At 33.1% G+C, this 21487-nt stretch overlaps 2 protein-coding genes across 4 annotated transcripts in view; one reads left to right on the top strand and one right to left on the bottom strand.

Moving 5' to 3' along the window:
• On the top strand, positions 1-16807 carry LOC111051770 (glutamate receptor ionotropic, delta-2-like). The gene is made up of 7 exons (XM_039419970.1): positions 1-19; positions 2267-2596; positions 5118-5319; positions 6420-6629; positions 8667-8878; positions 10068-10172; positions 14535-16807. The coding sequence occupies exons 1-7, from the start codon at positions 1-3 to the stop codon at positions 14849-14851; spliced, it is 1395 nt and encodes a 464-aa protein (XP_039275904.1). The 3' UTR covers positions 14852-16807.
• The window catches only part of LOC111051772, a 42773-nt gene continuing 37640 nt past the window's right edge, over positions 16355-21487 (bottom strand). For 2 of the 3 annotated variants that reach the window (XM_022338327.2, XM_039420396.1), the window contains exon 8: positions 16355-20012. The gene's annotated coding sequence lies outside the window, so the exon portion shown is untranslated. The remainder of the gene's footprint in view (positions 20013-21487) is intronic. The other variant, XM_039420397.1, reaches the window with a different exon arrangement.

Raw genomic sequence — 21487 nt, 5'->3', positions numbered from 1 at the left:
ATGGTATTTCATGCTAAGCGTGAGTATTATTGTAATAAAGTATTGCAGACTAAAAATAAATCACATGCTATTTGGTCGGTTATAAAAGAGAATTTGAATGTTAACGATAGAACATCGGTACCACAGGTAACTGATCTCACAATAAGTGATAAATTTAATAAATGCTTCCTTGATAATGTAGAGTCAACAAAACAAAATATCCAACAATCAAGACATGATATGCCATATTATTTGAATAAATTTGTTCATGCTAGACAGAATAATATCAACTCTGTTTTCTCAGTTGGCCATTTCAGTGTTGAAGAGGTCTATAACGCCATTTTTCTCTCAGTAATAGTACGAGTTTGGATGTGTATTGTTTGAATTCTGCTCTTTTAAAACTTGCTGCACCTTATATAGTGGAGGTATTGTCATATTTATTCAATCAATGTGTGAAAGAGGGTGTAATTCCTGTGTGCTTGAAATTGTCAAAAGTTATTCCACTGTATAAGAGAGGTACTAAATCTGATTGTAGTAACTATCGACCAGTGTCAATCATACCAATTATTGCTAAGGTTTTTGAAATATTGCTGAATACTCGATTAGTTAAATATTTTGAGGGTGAACAGCTTTTTTCAGATAAACAATATGGTTTCAGATCCAAAAGAGGAACCAATACTGCAATTCGTAATTTTGTGAAAGCTTGTGTGGATGCTTTAGATATTAGAGTAAAGGTCATGGGGAGCTGGTATGATATGAGTAGAGCATTCGACACAATATCCCATGATATATTGTTAAATAAATTGAAATACTATGGCTTTGATCGGTTTGCATTACAACTTTTTAAAGAATATTTGTCAGGGAGGTACCAATCGGTTTATTTAATGGGTCCTTTTCAGCATATCTGCCTCTCAAATCAGGGGTACCTCAGGGATCCATATTAGGACCCACATTGTTTATATATTATTAATGACTTACCATTAGCGATAGGAGACGATAGAGTGAATGCATACATGTATGCTGATGACTTGGCAATTCAGGTAAATAATAAATGTTTAAATTCAGTTGAACGTTTTATAAATGATGCAAATACTGTTATAAAAGACTGGACAGCAGCCAACTCACTTAGTCTGAACAGCAACAAAACCCAAACGATGAATTTTTCCTTGGCTAATTATTCAGAAAATGGGGAGGTGAAGTTTTTGGGTGTGACGTTAGAGTCAATATAAGTAAGTCAATATAGAAAATATAAGTAAAAACGTTGCTAGGGGTGTATTTCTCATCAGGAAATTTAGACCTTTTGTCAATGTTGATGTATTGCTGTCAATTTACTATGCACACATTCAAAGTCATTTGTCATATGGCATAGTGGTTTGGGGACACTCGTCTGAAATGAAAAAGCTCATGATTTTACAAAAAAGAGCTGTGAGAGCTATTTTTAATGTCCACTGTAGAACTCATTGTAAACCTTTGATCAGAGAGCTAAGAATACTAACGGTTCCATCTCTTTTTATTCTTGAGTGTCTGTTGTATGTAAAAAGTTACATGCATGAAATGCAGACAAATAATTACATTCACAATTATGGAACACGCCAGAAGACATTGTTGCATAGAAGTCAATGTAACTTACAACTAACTCTGAACAGTTTTTATGAATTTGGTAAGAGAATTTATAACTTGTTGCCAACGGAAGTCAGAGAATTAAATATGAGCAGTTTTAAAAAATGCGTGAAAGATATGTTGTGTGAGCTTTATGTCTATTGTGTTAATGAGTTTGTAGAATGTTTGACACTGATAACACATCTTTAGACATATATAGAATATTATTGTTGTTATCCTGTTTTTATATTGTTGATTTGTTATTACTATTATTATTGTTAGTGTTACAAAACGTTACCATACTTATTCATGGATTGATGAATGAAGAATGTTATGAATTGTAAATGTACCTGACCTTGTTATACAATTTGTTTTGTAATGACAATAAACAATTTTGATTTGATTTGATTTGTAATGCTTTGAACCACATCATCCACCATCATTTTTAATCTCAATTTCGTAAGAAAATCTGAGAAATAATATTATTATTTAAATCATATTATTATAATTGTGTTTTTTGAGAAATAAATTTGAATTTGAATTTGAAATATAATTATCTATAGTTATTATATTACAATTGCTTTTTCATATCATATACAGTTCAATAATTATTTTCTTAGTCTATATTTTGTAATTCATCTATAATTTTGCTGTATTGTAAGCTATTGTATATAAGTGTACAAGCCAGTATATATTGCAATCTACATAAATAAAGTACGCAATCAATCAATCAATCAATCTTCTTCAACAGGAGTACTCGGAATAGTGTTTGAAGGAAAGGCACACCTGGGATTTTCCGCTCTCTATCTCTGGTTCAATGAATATCAGTACTTGGATTATTCAGTGTCGTACATTCGAACTGGAATCACCTGCCTGGTGCCCAGGGCTCAACTGATCTCCCCCTGGCTCCTACCTATTCAGCCTTTCGACAAAGCGCTCTGGACGATTGTGGTGATGACCCTTGTCACATCGACAATCACCCTCTACTATGTTTCAAAAATAACAAACATATTTTCAAGTGAGTATATGATCAATATTGAATGAATATTCTATTGGTCATAAATATTCCTACGGATCCAGAGAGCTTCCAACTTAATAGTCTGCTATCTCTGGACAGAAAACGATGGAAGGCTGCCTACCAATCTAATAATTGAAGCTGGAGAAGAAGAAATATTACGAGAATACGAGGACATTGTCAGACAAACATGGAAACAATAAAATGATTACAACAATCTTGAAAACTATTGAAAAATATATTATACTAAAATATTAGTGATGTAAAGTTAATGGTGGCTCCATATCCGGCGCCTCCACCAAATATGTAAAGTAAATGGTGGGAATAAGAGACAATATAGCTTTTGGTTTTTAATAAGCATCAGTAATTATTTATTCAATAAGAATATTCCAATATGAAACTGTGCGAAACGGAAAACAAATGCATTGAAATAAAGGGAAGATTACAACTATAATCAACAATCAAAATTTCTGATAATAGTAATCAGATAATAATTTAAGGACTACTTGCTTAGCTGATCTGTGGTCGTTCAGGGTTTTTGATAATAAAAACAAAATTATTATTTAGAATTATGGATCTGTAAAATAAAAAATGTACAATTAACTATTATCTTACTTTACCTTAAAAAAAGAGTCCCTTGGCCTGCTCCTCAAGGTCCAGTTAAACCACTTCCGACTTTTAAATAAAAAAAATATATTAAAAAAAACTCTGCCAGTTGATTGAATCAAAAACAGCAGCTTTCCCTACAAGATTCAAATCCCGAAAATACAATTATGTACCGTAGGTTTAAACTACCCGGACTGCGACAGCCTATAATTGAATTCTCAAGACAGAATCCTTCAGGCAACCAATGCCTTAACTCAACAACTAACTTCACAAACGGTTCAAGGAATACGGGCCTCGAAAGGAAAATTCAAAATCTATTTATGTGAAAAACACATGCAGCCTTGATTCACAGACCAAAAGTCAACTCACTCTTGTTTGTATAGCATGGAGCTAAAAACCATAATTTTTCCTTCACGAAACGTCATAAAACACATCTTTGTACATTGGTGATCTTCTCGCTTTATCAATTACATTTAATAATTGAATCCGCGACCAGATTTCCAATTCACAAAATAATATTTCAAAAAATTGAATAGGTTTTGATGTCATGTATGACAGTATGTAAATTATTAGCTTTGTAACACTCAAATCCAATCAACCTCAAAATAATCAACAGGAAGTGTCCGAAGAACACTACATAAGGCTACATCAACTTCGTACGTCCAAAATATTAAAACAACTATAGATTATCATTACATTCAAGTTATTTGATTAATTTGAACAATCTACCTATTTGACATAATCACCTTATTAGTCCGTGTTATCGGATGGGCACGTTAAACTGTCGGTCCCGGCTGAAGTATGAGAGTCGTAAGGCCCATTGACGGCTTAAATTATATATTCAGGCGGTGGAACCTTCCCGCAAGGGACTCCCCACCAACAAAAGCCATACGAATTTACTTTTTTACCTTATTAGTTGTACTCTAGAACCATATTCCAGAAAATAACATACGGTACTGGTAATATATTGTAGAAGAGAGATTTACTATCATTAGAACAGATTTTCAACTGTTGTTTTCTTTCAACTTTCTGTTGTTTTTTCTTTCTACCTGACATAGAGCTGGCGATGGGAGAGCACTCATATGTTGTTTGCATAGAGGTGTTTATAGTAATTTGTATCTTAAATGCTTATAATTCTGTAAAAAACATTCTTCAATGTTGTTTTCCATCACGAACTGCTTGTTATTAAATATCACTTTTTGCTATTAGAAAAAATGACTAGCAGTCAGATATTTTACAATAAATGAATTAATCACTCACTGTGACAACGAGATCTTTCGGCAGGTCCGCCATCTTCTTGGTTGTCTGTCGTTTTTTCTAATAGCAAAAAGTGATTTAAAAAATATTTGATTTGTTTTGAAGGAGAAACTAGATACACTGTGTGTGTAGACAAAGTTCTTTGATTTCTAAAAGCTCTGTAAACATTATGTTTGTTAATATGGACTCAAGAGAACATTTTTAAAAAATAGTTTCAACAAACAATTTGTGGGTTTCCAGTAATTTTTGATGAACATCAAACGGTGTAATCAAACCAAAGCTGCTCCCCTGCCAAATATTATTTATGATTTTTATGAATAAATAATAAAAAAGGCATAATGTGATCAAGATGTTAAAAACACATTATAGTAGCTTAAAACATAATCTCAATCATATTTGCAGGTATTTTTTCTCTTCAAAATCTCATGTGATGACTTTTATATTAATGTAAAAAAATCGCTACCATACTGTGAATTTATTGCCCTTTTTACAATGAAACTGAAGGTGCAGATTCCTAACTGTGGACGACAGTGTTTTAAAGAGTTACTATTTTCCATTTTATTTTCAGTTACTATTTTCATTTTCTTCAAATTTTCATTATGACTTTCATATTCATGTAAAAATTTGCTACAATACTGTGAATTCTTGGCTTTTTCACAAGGAAACTGGAGGCGCAGATTCCGAACAGTAGATGACAGTATGTTGAGGGTGATTGGCATGCTTGTTCTGCAAGTTCCCACGGCAAAAGGCATCCGACCCCCACCCACTGCTCTACGCTATGTCATCACTTTCCTTGAAGTCATGTTCCTGCTTGTAGTCACTAGTTACCACAGTGGTTTGGCTTCTGTCCTAACATTACACAGGTAAAACTGTATTTATGTCAGATTTTATTACTCAATAAAACTGTTACTGATAATTTAAAAATGATTGTATGTATACATTGTGGTGCTCTTCCTGGGGGAGTCACTCTCACCTCCAAGGATAGGACAACACACGTAGGATGATGTAATGCTGTATTTAAATGCCTCACGTTGGGCCGGTGAATCATGTGGTGCGTTTTTTAACGGCTTCACACATGTAGGGTGAATCTTGCACTGAGTCAGTGGTGTAGTGGCTATAAATTTTGCAATGGCGTGTGAGGACGCTGAGTGAACACCAGACTGATTGACTCACTACAAGACTCAATACAATTGTCGGAATCGCGGGAGGCCTAAACGCTCGCTCACCCTTGATTCTTCTAATGACAGATTGTATAATGATGAAATTTTTATAAGTAGTGTAGCGGACGCTAACACTGAATACGGATACCTTAAAATTATTACCTGTGAAGAATGAGCATACAAAATCATACAGGTCGAGCAAAAATCCCGATGTAGATAATTTACGGGACTGCGTCTCTAATAAGTTCTGAAGGATTAAAAATACGGTATTTGAACCCAATATCGTTCAGAATATACTTCGAGAACAGAGTCTTGTCGGGTTTTAAGCTCTATTGTAGGAATTTATATGATCTATGGCTGCCTCTGCTGTACAATTGATGAGTTCGCTCCTAAGTCGAGGTAGGTAACAGATAAAAGCTGATATATGAGCAGGTAAGGACAAAGAATAAATATCTTGATCTGACCCCACTCGCTACATCCACTTAGACCTGTTCCAATATCCAGCTTAATTCAATTATTCCAATGATCGTATTCGATCGGTTCTTGATGATATAGAACGTATCAGACACAATAATTGACAGGCTTAAGAAATAATCGAACTCAGAAAGCGAATTAACAAAACTGAAATATATACACTAAATATGTAATCATACAGTGCAGATTCCTAACTGTGGACGACAGTGTTTTAAAGAGTCACTATTTTCCATTTTATTTTCAGTTACTATTTTCATTTTCTTCAAATTTTCATTATGACTTTCATATTAATGTAAAAATTTGCTACAATACTGTGAATTCTTGGCTTTTTCACAAGGAAACTGGAGGCGCAGATTCCGAACAGTAGATGACAGTATGTTGAGGGTGATTGGCATGCTTGTTCTGCAAGTTCCCACGGCAAAAGGCATCCGACCCCCACCCACTGCTCTACGCTATGTCATCACTTTCCTTGAAGTCATGTTCCTGCTTGTAGTCACTAGTTACCACAGTGGTTTGGCTTCTGTCCTAACATTACACAGGTGAACCTGAATTTATGTCAAATGTTCATTTATTCATAGACAATAGATACAATGCAGGTGAAAACAACAGGCATTTGCCCAAAACTGCTTTTAACCTTAATTTGGAATACACGGTCTAGAGGTTATGTAAAAATGATAACATAATTCACACACTATTTTGAGTCCAAAAATATTAAGGTATGTACCGTACTACAATAATTTTGAATTTATCAGATTAATTATTTTAAAAATACAAATCCAAACCAAATCTTCTTTCACAATCACAAAAAAAATTAAAAATTTCACATTAATCCACAAATTACACTTTATCAATAAATATTGTTATTACCTTTATTATTATTGATTTAAATGATTTTATATACAGATTAATTCACTGTTATGTTACAAGCATTGTGAAAAATAAATTGATTTGGTTTGAAAAAACCTGAAAGTTATATACTATACCTATATAGGAATCTATAATATAATAAATGAGAGAATTTGCACGCACGGGACGTGATGACGCATCATCACGTCTGAACTAGGTATACTCAACTGACCACTTGAAATTTTGCATAAAGTCCTTATTACCGTGGATGGTTTATAGAGGCCTATTAGAAATCTTCAAGATTTCAGTAGGCCTACGTGAAGTTTTCAGTTTGTATAGTTTTCTATTAACCCTTGCGGAGCACGGGTTATACCCATATAGCCTATATAAATACAGAGAAAAAGTTTTGTTTTACTTGATAATGGAGAAACATTATTGGCTCACAATAATTTAGCTAGAATATTCTGATATAACAATCACCATTTAGCTTTCCCAATCTGGAATTCAAATAATTTGAAAACATGAATTATGTCTATTCTAAAATTAGGAGGCGCCCCCCTTCAAAATCTGAACCCCTTCTGTGGAATATGTTCCTTATTTGTTTAATATGCTAAACATTATATATATTATTAAAAACAATAAAATATTATATCTTCATGAAATCGAAGGAAATTGATAGAAGAGAAAAAAGTTGTTCAAGGGCAGAGAAGAAATATGAGAGATAACAATGTCTGAAAATCTTCGGGGTGGATAACACAGCATTAAATTTGATTTTTCATTTAATAATTATTAAATACTGTATGAGACAAATAATTCACTTGAGTTTACATGATTTATTTCAGTAAAATAGACAGATATAAAAAAAGTAGGCTAATCTTGAAGCCTTAATAATTGATAACAATGCTTAAAGTGGCTCCAATCCAACGGTAAATCTGGAAAGATCTTGTAAAAATATCTTCACTTGTGACTGGATGAGTATCTTATGACTCATGATGTGTTATGAAATTCATGATAATAATTATAGATCTTAATGAAAAAATGATCTTCTCTTCTTCTGAAAAGTTTTTTTAGAAATTATGGTAAAGTGTGTAGACAAAAACAGCAAAAGCTTGTTTAAGTAGGTACGGCACCTTATTTTAAAATCGTTGTTTCATAAACACCTACTATATTTATAAAATGTATGAATTCAGGGCTACTTTCTTGTATTTATAAAATAGAATTATAGTACCCTTTGAAATTAATAAAATAATAAAATATTAATATTATTAATATTGTAATTGTATTCTTGTTTTATTCATTTTAAAGGGTACTATAGTTCTATTTTATGAACACCTACCAATTCATAACAACTATATTTTAATTAGAGTTTATCTAATTCATGATTCTTCACGGTACATTATAGTGGAAATTTCCTCTCAGAGTGTAGCTTATAGTAGATAATAATGTTGAGGTTGAGTCCTTATAAAATCTACCAGAGCTTGGAACTTGGCAAACACATGAACACATAATCAGTTTGACAAGTCAGGTTTAAATCTAATTGAATTTATGAGGACGGCAAAAATCGTACATCCAAAAATCGATGTGTGTGTAACTAATGAATGAATGAATAATGAATTTATTGTCAAATACAAGAAATAAACTTACATGGTGTTTCCCCATTACTGTAATTCAATCTGAAATGATTATTTCAATTTGATTTATAAAAATATATTTATTCAAAATATTTGCAGACACGAAGCAGCTATAGAAACAGTACAGGACTTGGTTGATAGTGGTCTAGAGTGGGGAGCTACACACGATGCTTGGATATTTTCAATTCTGCTGTCTCCTGAGCAGCGTACCAAAACTCTTGTCGAGAGATTCAAGGTTCTCAGTGAAAAAAAACTCAACGAGCGAACGCAAACTAGAAACTTTGCATTCAGTTTGGAGCGCTTACAAGGAGGTAAATTTCAGTCTGAATTAGTAAAAAAAGTATATAAATTACTCTTAGAGTCTATTTAATTTATTTGCTTATAGTAAGCTGATGTTAGTCTTCGATTTATCAAATATAACTTTGTTGTGGTTAAGACACTGCTGTGTTACTAGTAAATATTTGAAAAAAACACTTACTTTTCTTGGAGTAATGAGGAATGCATTTCACTCCAAGAAAAGTAAGTGTTTTTTCAAATATTTACTAGTAACACAGTGTCTTAACCACAACAAAGTTATTATATAGTGTTTCGTCACGGAAAGCAACATTAATTATCAAATATATTAGTCATTAATTTTTTAATCATTCTGTACATGCATTCTATACAAAAGTCCACTACTCAAGTGTATATAAATCATAATCATATCATTTATATAGGCCTCAAATTTAATCCCATACAACTGCATAAGTGCCTATATAGTGAGATCCACGTTCTAATGGCAGTGGAGAAAGATAGGAGAAAAACGTTGCCGATCCTCTGTCTTGTCAATGCCTTCTATATAGACGGTAGCTGATATGGGTTTATTGATGTAATATTAAATGGTTCATTCTCTTTTAAAATAATTAATTATATTTTATTAAGCAAGATATTATATTTTTCAATAATTCCATAATGAATTTCCATAAGATGAAATATTTTGTTAGTTAATTATTAATTCTACATTGTTAAAAGACGATCTGGCAACAGAGCAGAGCAAGAAAAAGATAGCGCTATCCGCTTTGTTGAATGATAGACAAGGATAGCAATATCATTGCTGATCAAACACTGCCATTATAACGTGGACCGCACTATAGTGCAGATCAAATCAAATTAAAAGATACCAGACCTGGAGGTATTCCATTGAAATTTTGACATCCAATGATTTACAGTAAATAGAGGGAAGACTTCGGTGGATAATCGCATATCACAACGTGCTATAAATGTAATAGATAGCGACGGCATTATATTTAATATATGTCAGTGTGACGGCATATATTTAAAAAAATACATCTTACATCTATGACTATCTTATAAAAAAACATTGGCCTATAGGCATGCAATTATATTTCAAAAGGTCAGCCTTATTTGTATTACAGTGCAGGTTTTGCAAATGTTTATATGAGACACACAGTTCTGTTCATAAATAAGAAATAAACTCATAATTTTCAATCATATTTCCAGGCTACTTTGCAATTGGAGACTATATTACAGAAGAATCAATGAACCACCTCCAGTTGATGAAAGAGGATATTTATTATGAATACTGTGTGTATGCTCTTCCAAAAGGTAACGTTTCATGAAATCAAATAAATTTCACAATTTTTTGTGGGCTAAAGGCTAATTTATTGTGGCCCAAAAGGTTATAATTATATGACTCTTACTGCTTATTTGTGATATGTATGAACTGGAGTTACTTTCGAGATAGGCTCTGTTTATAAATGAAACAGAACTTGAATAGATCAACTTTATAGATGAACTTCCTTATTTTGAAAACTAGAATTTTAAGCACAGGAGAATTTTATTAGAATTGTAAGAAATTGTTTTATAATAAAGATTTCGCTTCATTTATTATGATAGAAGAGTTTTTACCTGTTTTTAGCAAGGTGATGCCTTGTTGGAAATTTATACAGAGATTTATTAAGACAGCATGTTCCTGTTTCAATCAACATTAATTTTCTAATGGCACATCAATAACTTTCTCAATACTCTCATATCGTTTTGTTTTATGTCTCCATCAATAACTTACATCATAATAAATCAAACGTATATAAATCATATACCTAATCAATTCAATTTTCCATCACGAACTACTTTTTAATGACCCCTTTTTGAATACTGCAGTCCAGATACGACAGAGCAGTCTGAATTTAATAAATATATAGTAGCTATCAGCTTCTACTCACATTGCGGAGTGCTTTCGGACGCCACATCCATATTCAACAACTTTGCAGAGTTTACTTGAGTACATTGAAAAAGTGACAAATAAGAATCTTTAATAAAGGAAAGGATTGGCTTACGTAGGGGATGGGAAATTTACGAATGACGCATCATCACGCTGAACTACTGGACCGATTAACTTGAAATTTTGCATATTGATTCTTAAGGCTGTTCAGTACACCTTTTTATTTTTATTTAAATTGGAAAATCTTTTTCAATATAATTGTTGAAATCATTATAAGAGTGAGAAAAAGTGGCAACTGAAATTAATAAGCGAGTAATGGGTTGTTGAAGTGCTAAACTCTGTTTTCTTTCCAGATCATAAACGTTTCGAATTTTCCATTGGAGTTTTTTTTTTTTTAATACATTCTGTACCATCATTTGCTTTGTTCTAATATGCGTTTTTTCGCGATTAATGCCAAAATAAACAAATTATCGAATTTACAAAAAATTTTACCGTACTTTTTTATTTATGAACGATATGGGGAATAAAATGTCCTAGTTTGGAAAGGTATATTTTTTGAATTTTTAAGAGAAGTACTAATAATATAGTCGAAACCTTTTATGATCTGGAAAGAAAACGGAATCTGGAAAGTTAGCACTTCAACAACCCATAACTCGCTTATTAGTCTACTTAAAAATTTCAGTTGCCACTTTTTCTCACTCTTATAATGATCTTAACAATTATAATGAAAAAGATTATCTAATTTAAAAGTGTTCCGAACAGCCTTAATTTACCAAGGATGGTTATTAAAGGCTTATTTATTTTGAAATTTTCTTCAAAATTTCATAAAGTCAAGTTTTTAATAGGACCCTTGCGGAGCACGTGTTACCTGCTAGTCCTTAATAGAAATATAGAAAATTTGATTATTAATTGTCTCTTTCCTGTGTAGGGCTACTTGTAATATAAATAGAAATAAAAATCTCAGTACCCTTTTTTACTTTCCTTGCCTACTACCATAGGTAAGGAAAGTATTGCTTTCCATAAAAAATTAAGGTACCCCAATTTCAGTTTTCTATACGTTTCAAGGTCCCCTGAGTCCAAAAACATGATTTTTGGTATTGGTCTGTGTGTGTGTATGTGTGTGTGTGTGTATGTGTGTGTGTGTGTATGTGTGTGTGTGTGTGTATGTGTGTGTGTGTGTATGTCTGTGAACACGATAACTCCATTCCTAATTAACCGATCGACTGAAATTTTAAACTTAAGGTCCCTATACCATGAGGACCCGACAATAAGAAATTCAATAAAATTCAATTCAGATGGCGGAAAAAATGGCGGATAATTACTAAAAAACCATGTTTTTCACGTTTTTCTCGAAAATGGCTCTAACGATTTTCTTCAAATTTATATCATGGATAGCTATTTATAAGCCCTATCAACTAGCATAAGTCTCATTTCTGGGAAAATTACAGGAGCTCCGTAATATTCTTGAGAAAAATGGCGGAAAATGACTAAAAAACCATGTTTTTCACGGTTTTCTCGAAAACGGCTCCAACGATTTTCTTCAAATTTATACCATGGATAGCTATTTTTAAGCCCTATCAACTGGCATAAGTTTCATTTCTGGGAAAATTTCAGGAGCTCCGTAATATTCTTGAGAAAAATGGCGGATAATGACTAAAAATCCATGTTTTTCACCGTTTTCTCGAAAACTGCTTTAACGATTTACTTCAAATTCATACCATGGATAGATATTCATAAGCACTATCAACTGGCATGAGTCTCATTTCTGGAAAAATTCCATGAGCTCCGTAATATTCTTGAGAAAAATGGCGGATAATGACCAAAACCAGGTTTTTCACGGTTTTCTCGAAAACGGCTCTAACGATTTTCTTCAAATTCAAGCCATGGGTAGCTATTCATAAGTCCTATCAAATGACATGAGTTTTTTTCCTTGGAAAATTGCAGGAGCTCTGTAATATTCTTGAGAAAAATGGCGGATAATTACTAAAAAACCATGTTTTTCACGTTTTTCTCGAAAATGGCTCTAACGATTTTCTTCAAATTTATACCATGGATAGCTATTTATAAGCCCTATCAACTGGCATAAGTTTCATTTCTGGGAAAATTACAGGAGCTCCGTAATATTCTTGAGAAAAATGGCGGATAATTACTAAAAAACCATGTTTTTCACGTTTTTCTCGAAAATGGCTCTAACGATTTTCTTCAAATTTATATCATGGATAGCTATTTTTAAGCCCTATCAACTGGCATAAGTTTCATTTCTGGGAAAATTACAGGAGCTCCGTAATATTCTTGAGAAAAATGGCGGAAAATGACTAAAAAACCATGTTTTTCACGTTTTTCTCGAAAATGGCTCTAACGATTTTCTTCAAATTTATATCATGGATAGCTATTTTTAAGCCCTATCAACTGGCATAAGTTTCATTTCTGGGAAAATTACAGGAGCTCCGTAATATTCTTGAGAAAAATGGCGGATAATTACTAAAAAACCATGTTTTTCACGTTTTTCTCGAAAATGGCTCTAACGATTTTCTTCAAATTTATACCATGGATAGCTATTTTTAAGCCCTATCAACTGGCATAAGTTTCATTTCTGGGAAAATTACAGGAGCTCCGTAATATTCTTGAGAAAAATGGCGGAAAATGACTAAAAAACCATGTTTTTCACGTTTTTCTCGAAAATGGCTCTAACGATTTTCTTCAAATTTATATCATGGATAGCTATTTTTAAGCCCTATCAACTGGCATAAGTTTCATTTCTGGGAAAATTTCAGGAGCTCCGTAATATTCTTGAGAAAAATGGCGGATAATTACTAAAAAACCATGTTTTTCACGGTTTTCTCGAAAACGGCTCTAACGATTTTCTTCAAATTTATATCATGGATAGCTATTTTTAAGCCCTATCAACTGGCATAAGTTTCATTTCTGGGAAAATTTCAGGAGCTCCGTAATATTCTTGAGAAAAATGGCGGAAAATGACTAAAAAACCATGTTTTTCACGGTTTTTTCGAAAACGGCTCTAACGATTTTCTTCAAATTTATACCATGGATAGCTATTTTTAAGCCCTATCAACTGGCATAAGTTTCATTTCTGGGAAAATTACAGGAGCTCCGTAATATTCTTGAGAAAAATGGCGGATAATTACTAAAAAACCATGTTTTTCACGTTTTTCTCGAAAATGGCTCTAACGATTTTCTTCAAATTTATATCATGGATAGCTATTTATAAGCCCTATCAACTGGCATAAGTTTCATTTCTGGGAAAATTACAGGAGCTCCGTAATATTCTTGAGAAAAATGGCGGATAATTACTAAAAAACCATGTTTTTCACGGTTTTCTCGAAAACGGCTCCAACGATTTTCTTCAAATTTATATCATGGATAGCTATTTTTAAGCCCTATCAACTGGCATAAGTTTCATTTCTGGGAAAATTACAGGAGCTCCGTAATATTCTTGAGAAAAATGGCGGAAAATGACTAAAAAACCATGTTTTTCACGTTTTTCTCAAAGGAAAAAGTACTCTGAAAACAATATATATATACACATATACAAAAGTCTGATCGTAGTTTCAATATGAGCAAGAAAGTTGTGTGAGTGTACCACACCAGATTTTTTGAATATTTAATCACAACATGTTTCAACATTGATGCCATTTTAAAGTGATATGAGAAAATAAATTTTATTTCGATTTATTTTGATTATTGAATCATTATTTGATTATTTGTATTTTTGAATGATTAACCAGGTTCGCCCTACAAAGAGCCTCTGGATAAACTGATTTTGGACATCCAAAGCGCAGGCCTGGTCTTGCATTGGGAAGGAGAGGTAGTGCGCAACTACCTACCAGTGAAAGTGCAGTATGGAGTGGCTCAGAGCAGTGCTTCGCCCACCGAAAGTGAGCCCATCGTTCTACAGCTGAAGCACATCCATGGAGCGCTCACTATCCTTGCCATCGGATTGACCTCATCAACACTGATATTCATAACTGAAGTATTTTGGAACAAGGACTTACAAAAACATAGAGAGGAAAGGGTCTCTTCACACTTAGCTATGCTACGCTGAAATATAAAATCTCTACAACCTCATCAACACTGAAGGATAACGTGGAGAGACAGAGTGGAGGCTGATCTGCAAGAGATGGGTTGGAGACACGGGGAGGAGATGGACAGGATTTTGTGGAGGAGACGGCTGAAGGAGGGAAATGCCGACCCCATATGATTGGGATAAGGCGTAGCCAAAGAAGAAGAAGAAGAAGTAGCTGTGTGAAGAGACCTTAACTCTCAAGAATTCTAAACTTACAGGGACAGACAGCAACACAAATAGAGAGGAAACTCTCAGGACTCTCAAAACTTGTAGCCTGATTGCACAAAAGTTTGTTGAATTTTAACTGTAATTAAGTGCTGCTTATAATTTAATTATTTTACCGGTAATTGCAGTTTTAACATGTATAGGCCTGGTTTCACAAAAGGACGTGTTTCAGCGTAGTGTAGCTGTGTGTAGAGACCTTAACTCTCAAGAATTCTAAACTTACAGGGACAGACAGCAACAGAAATAGAGAGAAAACTCTCAGGACTCTCAAAACTTGTAGCCTGATTGCACAAAAGTTTGTTGAATTCTAACTGTAATTAAGTGCTGCTAATTAAATACGTCTGTCGGTTCTCTGTCTGTGGGCTCTTGCAGCATTTAACCGTCTTTAAATCACCGTTAAAATTCAACACAGATTCTTATACAACCGATAATTACAGTTTTAGCATGTATAGTTAAACTTTAATCATGATTAAATACCACGAGAACCAATCAGAGGAGATTTGGAAAGAACGCTTCTCTGATTGGTTCTAGCGGCTTTAATCCTGATTAATATTTAACAGGTTTTTGTGCAACTGGGTCTCAGAGTAGACTTGTAGCTAGGCAAGTTTCAGATTGTCACTAATATAGCATAAGAAGAGATATACCAGAATGTTTATTATGTTCAAAATTTCACTGTTAACTCAAGCCGATAGTCCTATTAGGCCTAGTTCTTTTTCGTGAAGCTATGTGACTCTGGTTGTGTCTTATACTAAGGCTAGGGCCACACGAGCGCACAAAGCGCGTCCGTTGCAACTTACTTTTTGACGTCCGTTATAGGAATACATAGAGGTGAATTGGTGACAACACACGAGGTACGTGCGTACCAAGTAACGGAAGTCGTAACGGACGGTGATTTTTGAATTGCGCAGAAATGCTACAACGCACGTCGAGACATGCAAAAGTTATTGCTTCGTCTGGTTCAAATTGCGTAAAGCCAACTGTCGTTGACGCACCACACTCAACTCTCGTGTGGTGTCATTGGCGACGGCCGCAAAAAGTAAGTTGCAACGGACGCACTATGTGCGCTCGTGTGACCCTAGCCTAAGCCGTTCTTACACTCTCAGCCGACCAAAACAGTAATAGACAGTAGACGACTTGAAATTTGGGACATAGACGACCTATACCATGGGATATCTTCTTATGCTATTTTTTCTCCATGATATTATATTAAATAGATTGAAGAGAAGGTTTCAAGGTTGTAATTAAAAACTCCTTGAGTATTGAACAACTTCTAATATATTCATCACATAACTTACACACTTAAAAGTAACTTACAAACAATTTATTGGATTACTAATGATCAAATTCATATAAAAATAGTAGTGGATGGATTAATGTGATAATGTATTCAATGATTAACCACTAAAGACTCATGTTTTCTCTTCATTGGAATCTGGATTTGGTGGGATTACATTTTAAAGGAGCTTTCTGATTGTACACAGTTAAGATTTAACAAACTCCTTCTGTTGACATTGTCAACATTTTTCCATGTTTATTACAAAAATAATGAGAAAATAACAGGTCAAGAAACTTTGATGTAAACACAATATTTTCATTTAAAAGATTTTTATAAAATTACAAGAGTATCATTGTATTGAAAACTCATGTATTGAAAACATTAATATTGATTTGTGGTAGCTAAAAATATCTTTAACTAGGTTACACAGAAAATTGATAATTTAATGGAAATAATGAGAAAATTACAAGTCAAGAAACTTTCATGTAAACACAATAGTTTCATTTAAAAGATTTTTATAAAACTACTGGAATATCAATGTATTGAAAAAACTCATGTATTGAGAACATAAATTGATTTGAGGTAGCTAAAAATATCATAAACTAAGTTACACAGAAAAAAAATCAGAAAATTGATAATTTAATGGAAACCTTCTATTTTGATAACTTACTAACTTATGCTTCAAGATAATGGAAATGACAGTTCTAATGCTTGTAAGGTAAATAAGCAATAATAAACAATTATTGCTTTATGTTGGTGAAGAATCCCTTACGGGAAGGTCTCACCGACCCTGAATACATAATTTGAGCCGTCAATGGGTCCTACGACTGTCCATACTTCAGCCAGGACCGACAATTAACGTGCCCATCCAATAACACGGGAGTGACCTGACTAAAAAAGTTTGTTAGTAGGGGACCTCTGGCTGTTGAAAGAGCAGTGAAATTTCATCATTAATAGATTCTGTATTATTAATCATAAATAGGTTTTGTATTCAAGTACAACATTGTTGGGCAGTGGATTTGTTGAGTTTTTAGTGACATATCCAGTTCAATGAAGACCATAAGTCTTAAGTGGGATACCGCATGAAACATACGGTAATATTAATCGATGGAGCAATTTCTTAAGAATGTAACAATACTGATTTTACAGTCAACAGAATGGATACATTGGACCTCTTATATTATTTATTTAAATCATAATCACAATTTATTTACATTAATATCACTGAATACCTCACTAGAATAATTAGGATGAAAGTGTTGATTTTAGCAACCGAAATGAAGAAATTGAATGTTCATCAATAATATTCGATGTTCATATAAGTCAACCTGGCAGTACTTAATCTATCACTAGATACAATCTTATTCATTTCCACCTCAGAAAGGACTTGTTTAGGCTTCCATTCATTATCATCCACCTCCATATCATTAGCTTGGGATCCACGTTTTATATGGAATAAAATATTACATTTATTCGTAATACTGATAAAATGATTTCGTTTAAAATAATAGAATCTGAATAGTATAACAAATTTATTGCTTGTATGTCGAATTTATGTAGACATTGAGGTATTTGTTTCTAATGGAATATGGATGAATTTGGGGGAGGGGAAGTTTACTCGCTAAATAATATTACGATCAGTGATCCCTTTCTTTTGTTGACCTTCCGGCAGTCGCGCTGTTGTAAAAAGTACAACAGTGTCAGTTTTTTGGCTGCACAAAACTATTGGATGGAGTGGTGTCAGTGAATGAGTCACCTATGCATTCCTAAACTTTCTCCCCATCACTCCACTGAGTTGCAGTATCAACCGAGTAATGGTTCAGTCTTTAGGTGCCTGCCATTTAGTCGCGACAGTGCATATGTATGATAGAGAAAGACTGTATACGGGAATTGTAAACGAACCATAACACAGCTTTGCTTGGTGTACCTTATTGGGCTATGAAATGGTAATCATACAAATGTTCATAGGCGTAAAATAATCCAAGAAGATGGAAAAAGTAATTATACAATTGATTAATATGTTTTGACAGTAAACAGAGTACATAACACTTGGAAAATTGGATGTTGTAAAAAGTACAACACGCGACTGCTCGTGTGATTGAGTAGGGCGCGACTACCGGAAGGTCAAGGGCTTCTTGTTTTTACATAAAAATTAAGAATCAAAGTACTGTTTTCATCTTTATTTTTCACAACGTGTTTTCACTTTATATTCCTTTTTCAAAACAATTTAATTTTGTTCATCAACTTGAAAATGTCTATTAAGTCGATAAATGTTGTGAGAAATAAAGTTAAAAAGGCTACTTTTCATATTTTATGTATTTTTAAGAACATATTTTATTTATTCACAATGGAGACAACGGATTCTCCTAAATATGTTTCCTTATATTCTACCACGATAAAGATTGAAGTGTATGCAAAAAATGATTTGTTTCAAATCAAATAGAGGATACATTCTCACAAGAACACCACAATTTACAAATGAGTTGCAAAATGAATTTTGACTAGCATTGAGCAAAATTTATGAATGATTAGAGCTAGCAACTTGACCCCCATTTCCACACACAATCCCTATACTTACAAACGAGTATAAAGAAATATCATCGCGAAATTTACATTCAATTCATATTCCACAACTCATCAATCACTTTCATCGCCAAAAATATTGCATGGTTTTCTTAAATTAAGACAAATCCAATTTAAAGGCAAATTCTTTTGTAATAGTTGAGTATTAAATGGACAGAAACTTTGAATCGACCCCTAGTACATCTACAAGACAATAATTTAGACCAAAATCTATCATTCTAATGACTATCTAAATCATAAAAAGGTTTTGTTAGTACACAGAAAGTGAAGAATACTTCTAAAATTTGGAAATAACAGCGGGTATAAATTTGAAGCTGAATATTACTTTCAGAAATAGTTATCTGTATATCTAGAGTGAAAAGTACTGTTTTTTCTCCCTGAGGAAAAGTTTGAAGCCCGAGGCGAAGCCGAGGGCACAATTTTCCTGAGAGAGAAAAAACATTTTTAACTCGTGATATACACAACATTTTTCCTCCACCTACATTTTAATAAAAACTGCAAATACAAATAATTTGAGATACTGTAATCTAAAGATTTATTTTATTCGAAAATAAATCAGACTGAACTAAATGAATAAAGCTCTTTGGAATGTGATGATAGCGGCTTTACATAATAAGCTACTGTACTTACATTGATTCTAACGTTCAATGTCATTTATTTTCACGTTTCTTTTTGAAATGTTGATAACCTTATTTCAATATGAAAACTGATGTACATAGTAGATTGTTCTTATATCAAATATTTACAACAATATTCACTGTCTTTAAAAAATATAATTTCTAGTAAAATTGGAGTTCTTTTTGGCAAAACGAGTATTATTTATATATATCATAGAACAGTTCGTAGTGCATTTTCATTGAAAATAGAACATACATTCTACTTGAGATATTTCTAATTAATATACAATTTAAAATGATCAAGACCCACTCGAATAATATTATAATAAAACCTTAGATTTACATGGTAATCATCTAACAATTTTTTCTATACATTAAAAGAATCAAGGTTCAGTTACATTCGAAGGTTTTAGTTTTTCTGATGGTTGATCAACAGCATCTGGAAAACAAGATAAGATGAGATAAAGATTCAAAAAAGCATATCGTCAAAATACAGAGTGATTCAAAAAGGATACCACAACTTTGAAAATCTGTATTTAATCAAGGAAACATAATAGAAACTTGGGTTGTAAATCAAAATTAAGAGTATTAAAATTAGTTTTTCCCCACTAGAAAACAAGTTCACAAATGTTCAATGTGACCCCCTCCAGACACTCGAGTGATATCAATAAGATACTCGAGCTCGTTCCACACCCTCAGTAGCATATTGGGCGTAACAGTTTGTATAGATGCTGTTCTTTCTTGTTTGAGCTCCTCAATGTTAGCTGGTAGAGACGGTCGATACACCTTATCTTTAACGTACCCCCATAGAAAATCGCAGGGGGAGAGGTCAGAGCTTCTTGGAGGCCAGTGATGAAGTGCTCTGTCTCGAGCTGCTTGGCGGCCGATCCATTGCCTCGGATAGTTTTCATTCAAATAGGCACGGACAGATGAGTGCCAATGGGACTAAATAAGGAACTAAAAAAACTTCAGAGCTTCCTCAAATCGATGACAGATAGTGCTTTACTCTCAGTTTATTATTCGCAGAGTTATCAATTTTCAAAGTTGTGGTATTCTTTTTGAATCACGGTGTACATATGTAATAATACCGGGTGCGGCAGCGATACCTGATTTTTTTAAGTGAACGCCATTGAGTCAAACCATAAAGTTTTCTTCCCGACATTCAAAACTAATTGAAACAAAACTTTATATATCTACATTACAAAAAAAACAAACATTTTGATCCATACAAAGAGTTCTATTCAATATTTGAAAAAGGAAGTTTCGCTGCCGCACTTTTATTTTCTCTTGGAACTCTGTATCGAAATCATGAAACACATGACCACCTTCTCATTTCAAAAAATGAATTTGGATTCATATAATATGCGTTTGGTTGCCATGAAAAAATTGTAATGTGAAATTTTCATCTTTCAATATTATCATCAACATTTTATATTTGTATGCTTTTCAAATACGAATTTGTGTTTAGAAATAAGTTTTCTTAATTTTAAACTTCATAAAATAGAAACTCAGGAAGTGAAAGTGCAAATTTTTAGTGAGAAAACATGAAGAACCCAATATATAACCTATAACTACCTACAATTATATAACCTACAATGATTATAACTCGAGTGTTTAATGGGCAATGACATTGGGTAATACGGCAAGGCAGAACATCCAAAAGGATCTCACTTCCGATAAAAGCCATATGAATAAATAAATATAATATGAGGATCAAAGATTGAAGCGAGAGTAATTTTTCATTCCAAATAAAATCACCAATGAAACCTACTGCAAATTATTCTTATTAGAGAAATATTCAGCTGTTTCCATGATTTTCATCAACTCTGTATAATTAAAAGTTGCGGGTTACAATACAACAGTTCTTGAGCGAGTTCTCAGACCCAGGAGGTCACTAGTTTAAATGTTTATATG

The sequence above is a fragment of the Nilaparvata lugens genome, chromosome 2 (assembly GCF_014356525.2).
Source record: "Nilaparvata lugens isolate BPH chromosome 2, ASM1435652v1, whole genome shotgun sequence".
In the NCBI taxonomy this organism is placed as follows: Eukaryota; Metazoa; Arthropoda; class Insecta; order Hemiptera; family Delphacidae; genus Nilaparvata; species Nilaparvata lugens.
This window is presented reverse-complemented; position numbering and strand designations above follow the sequence as displayed.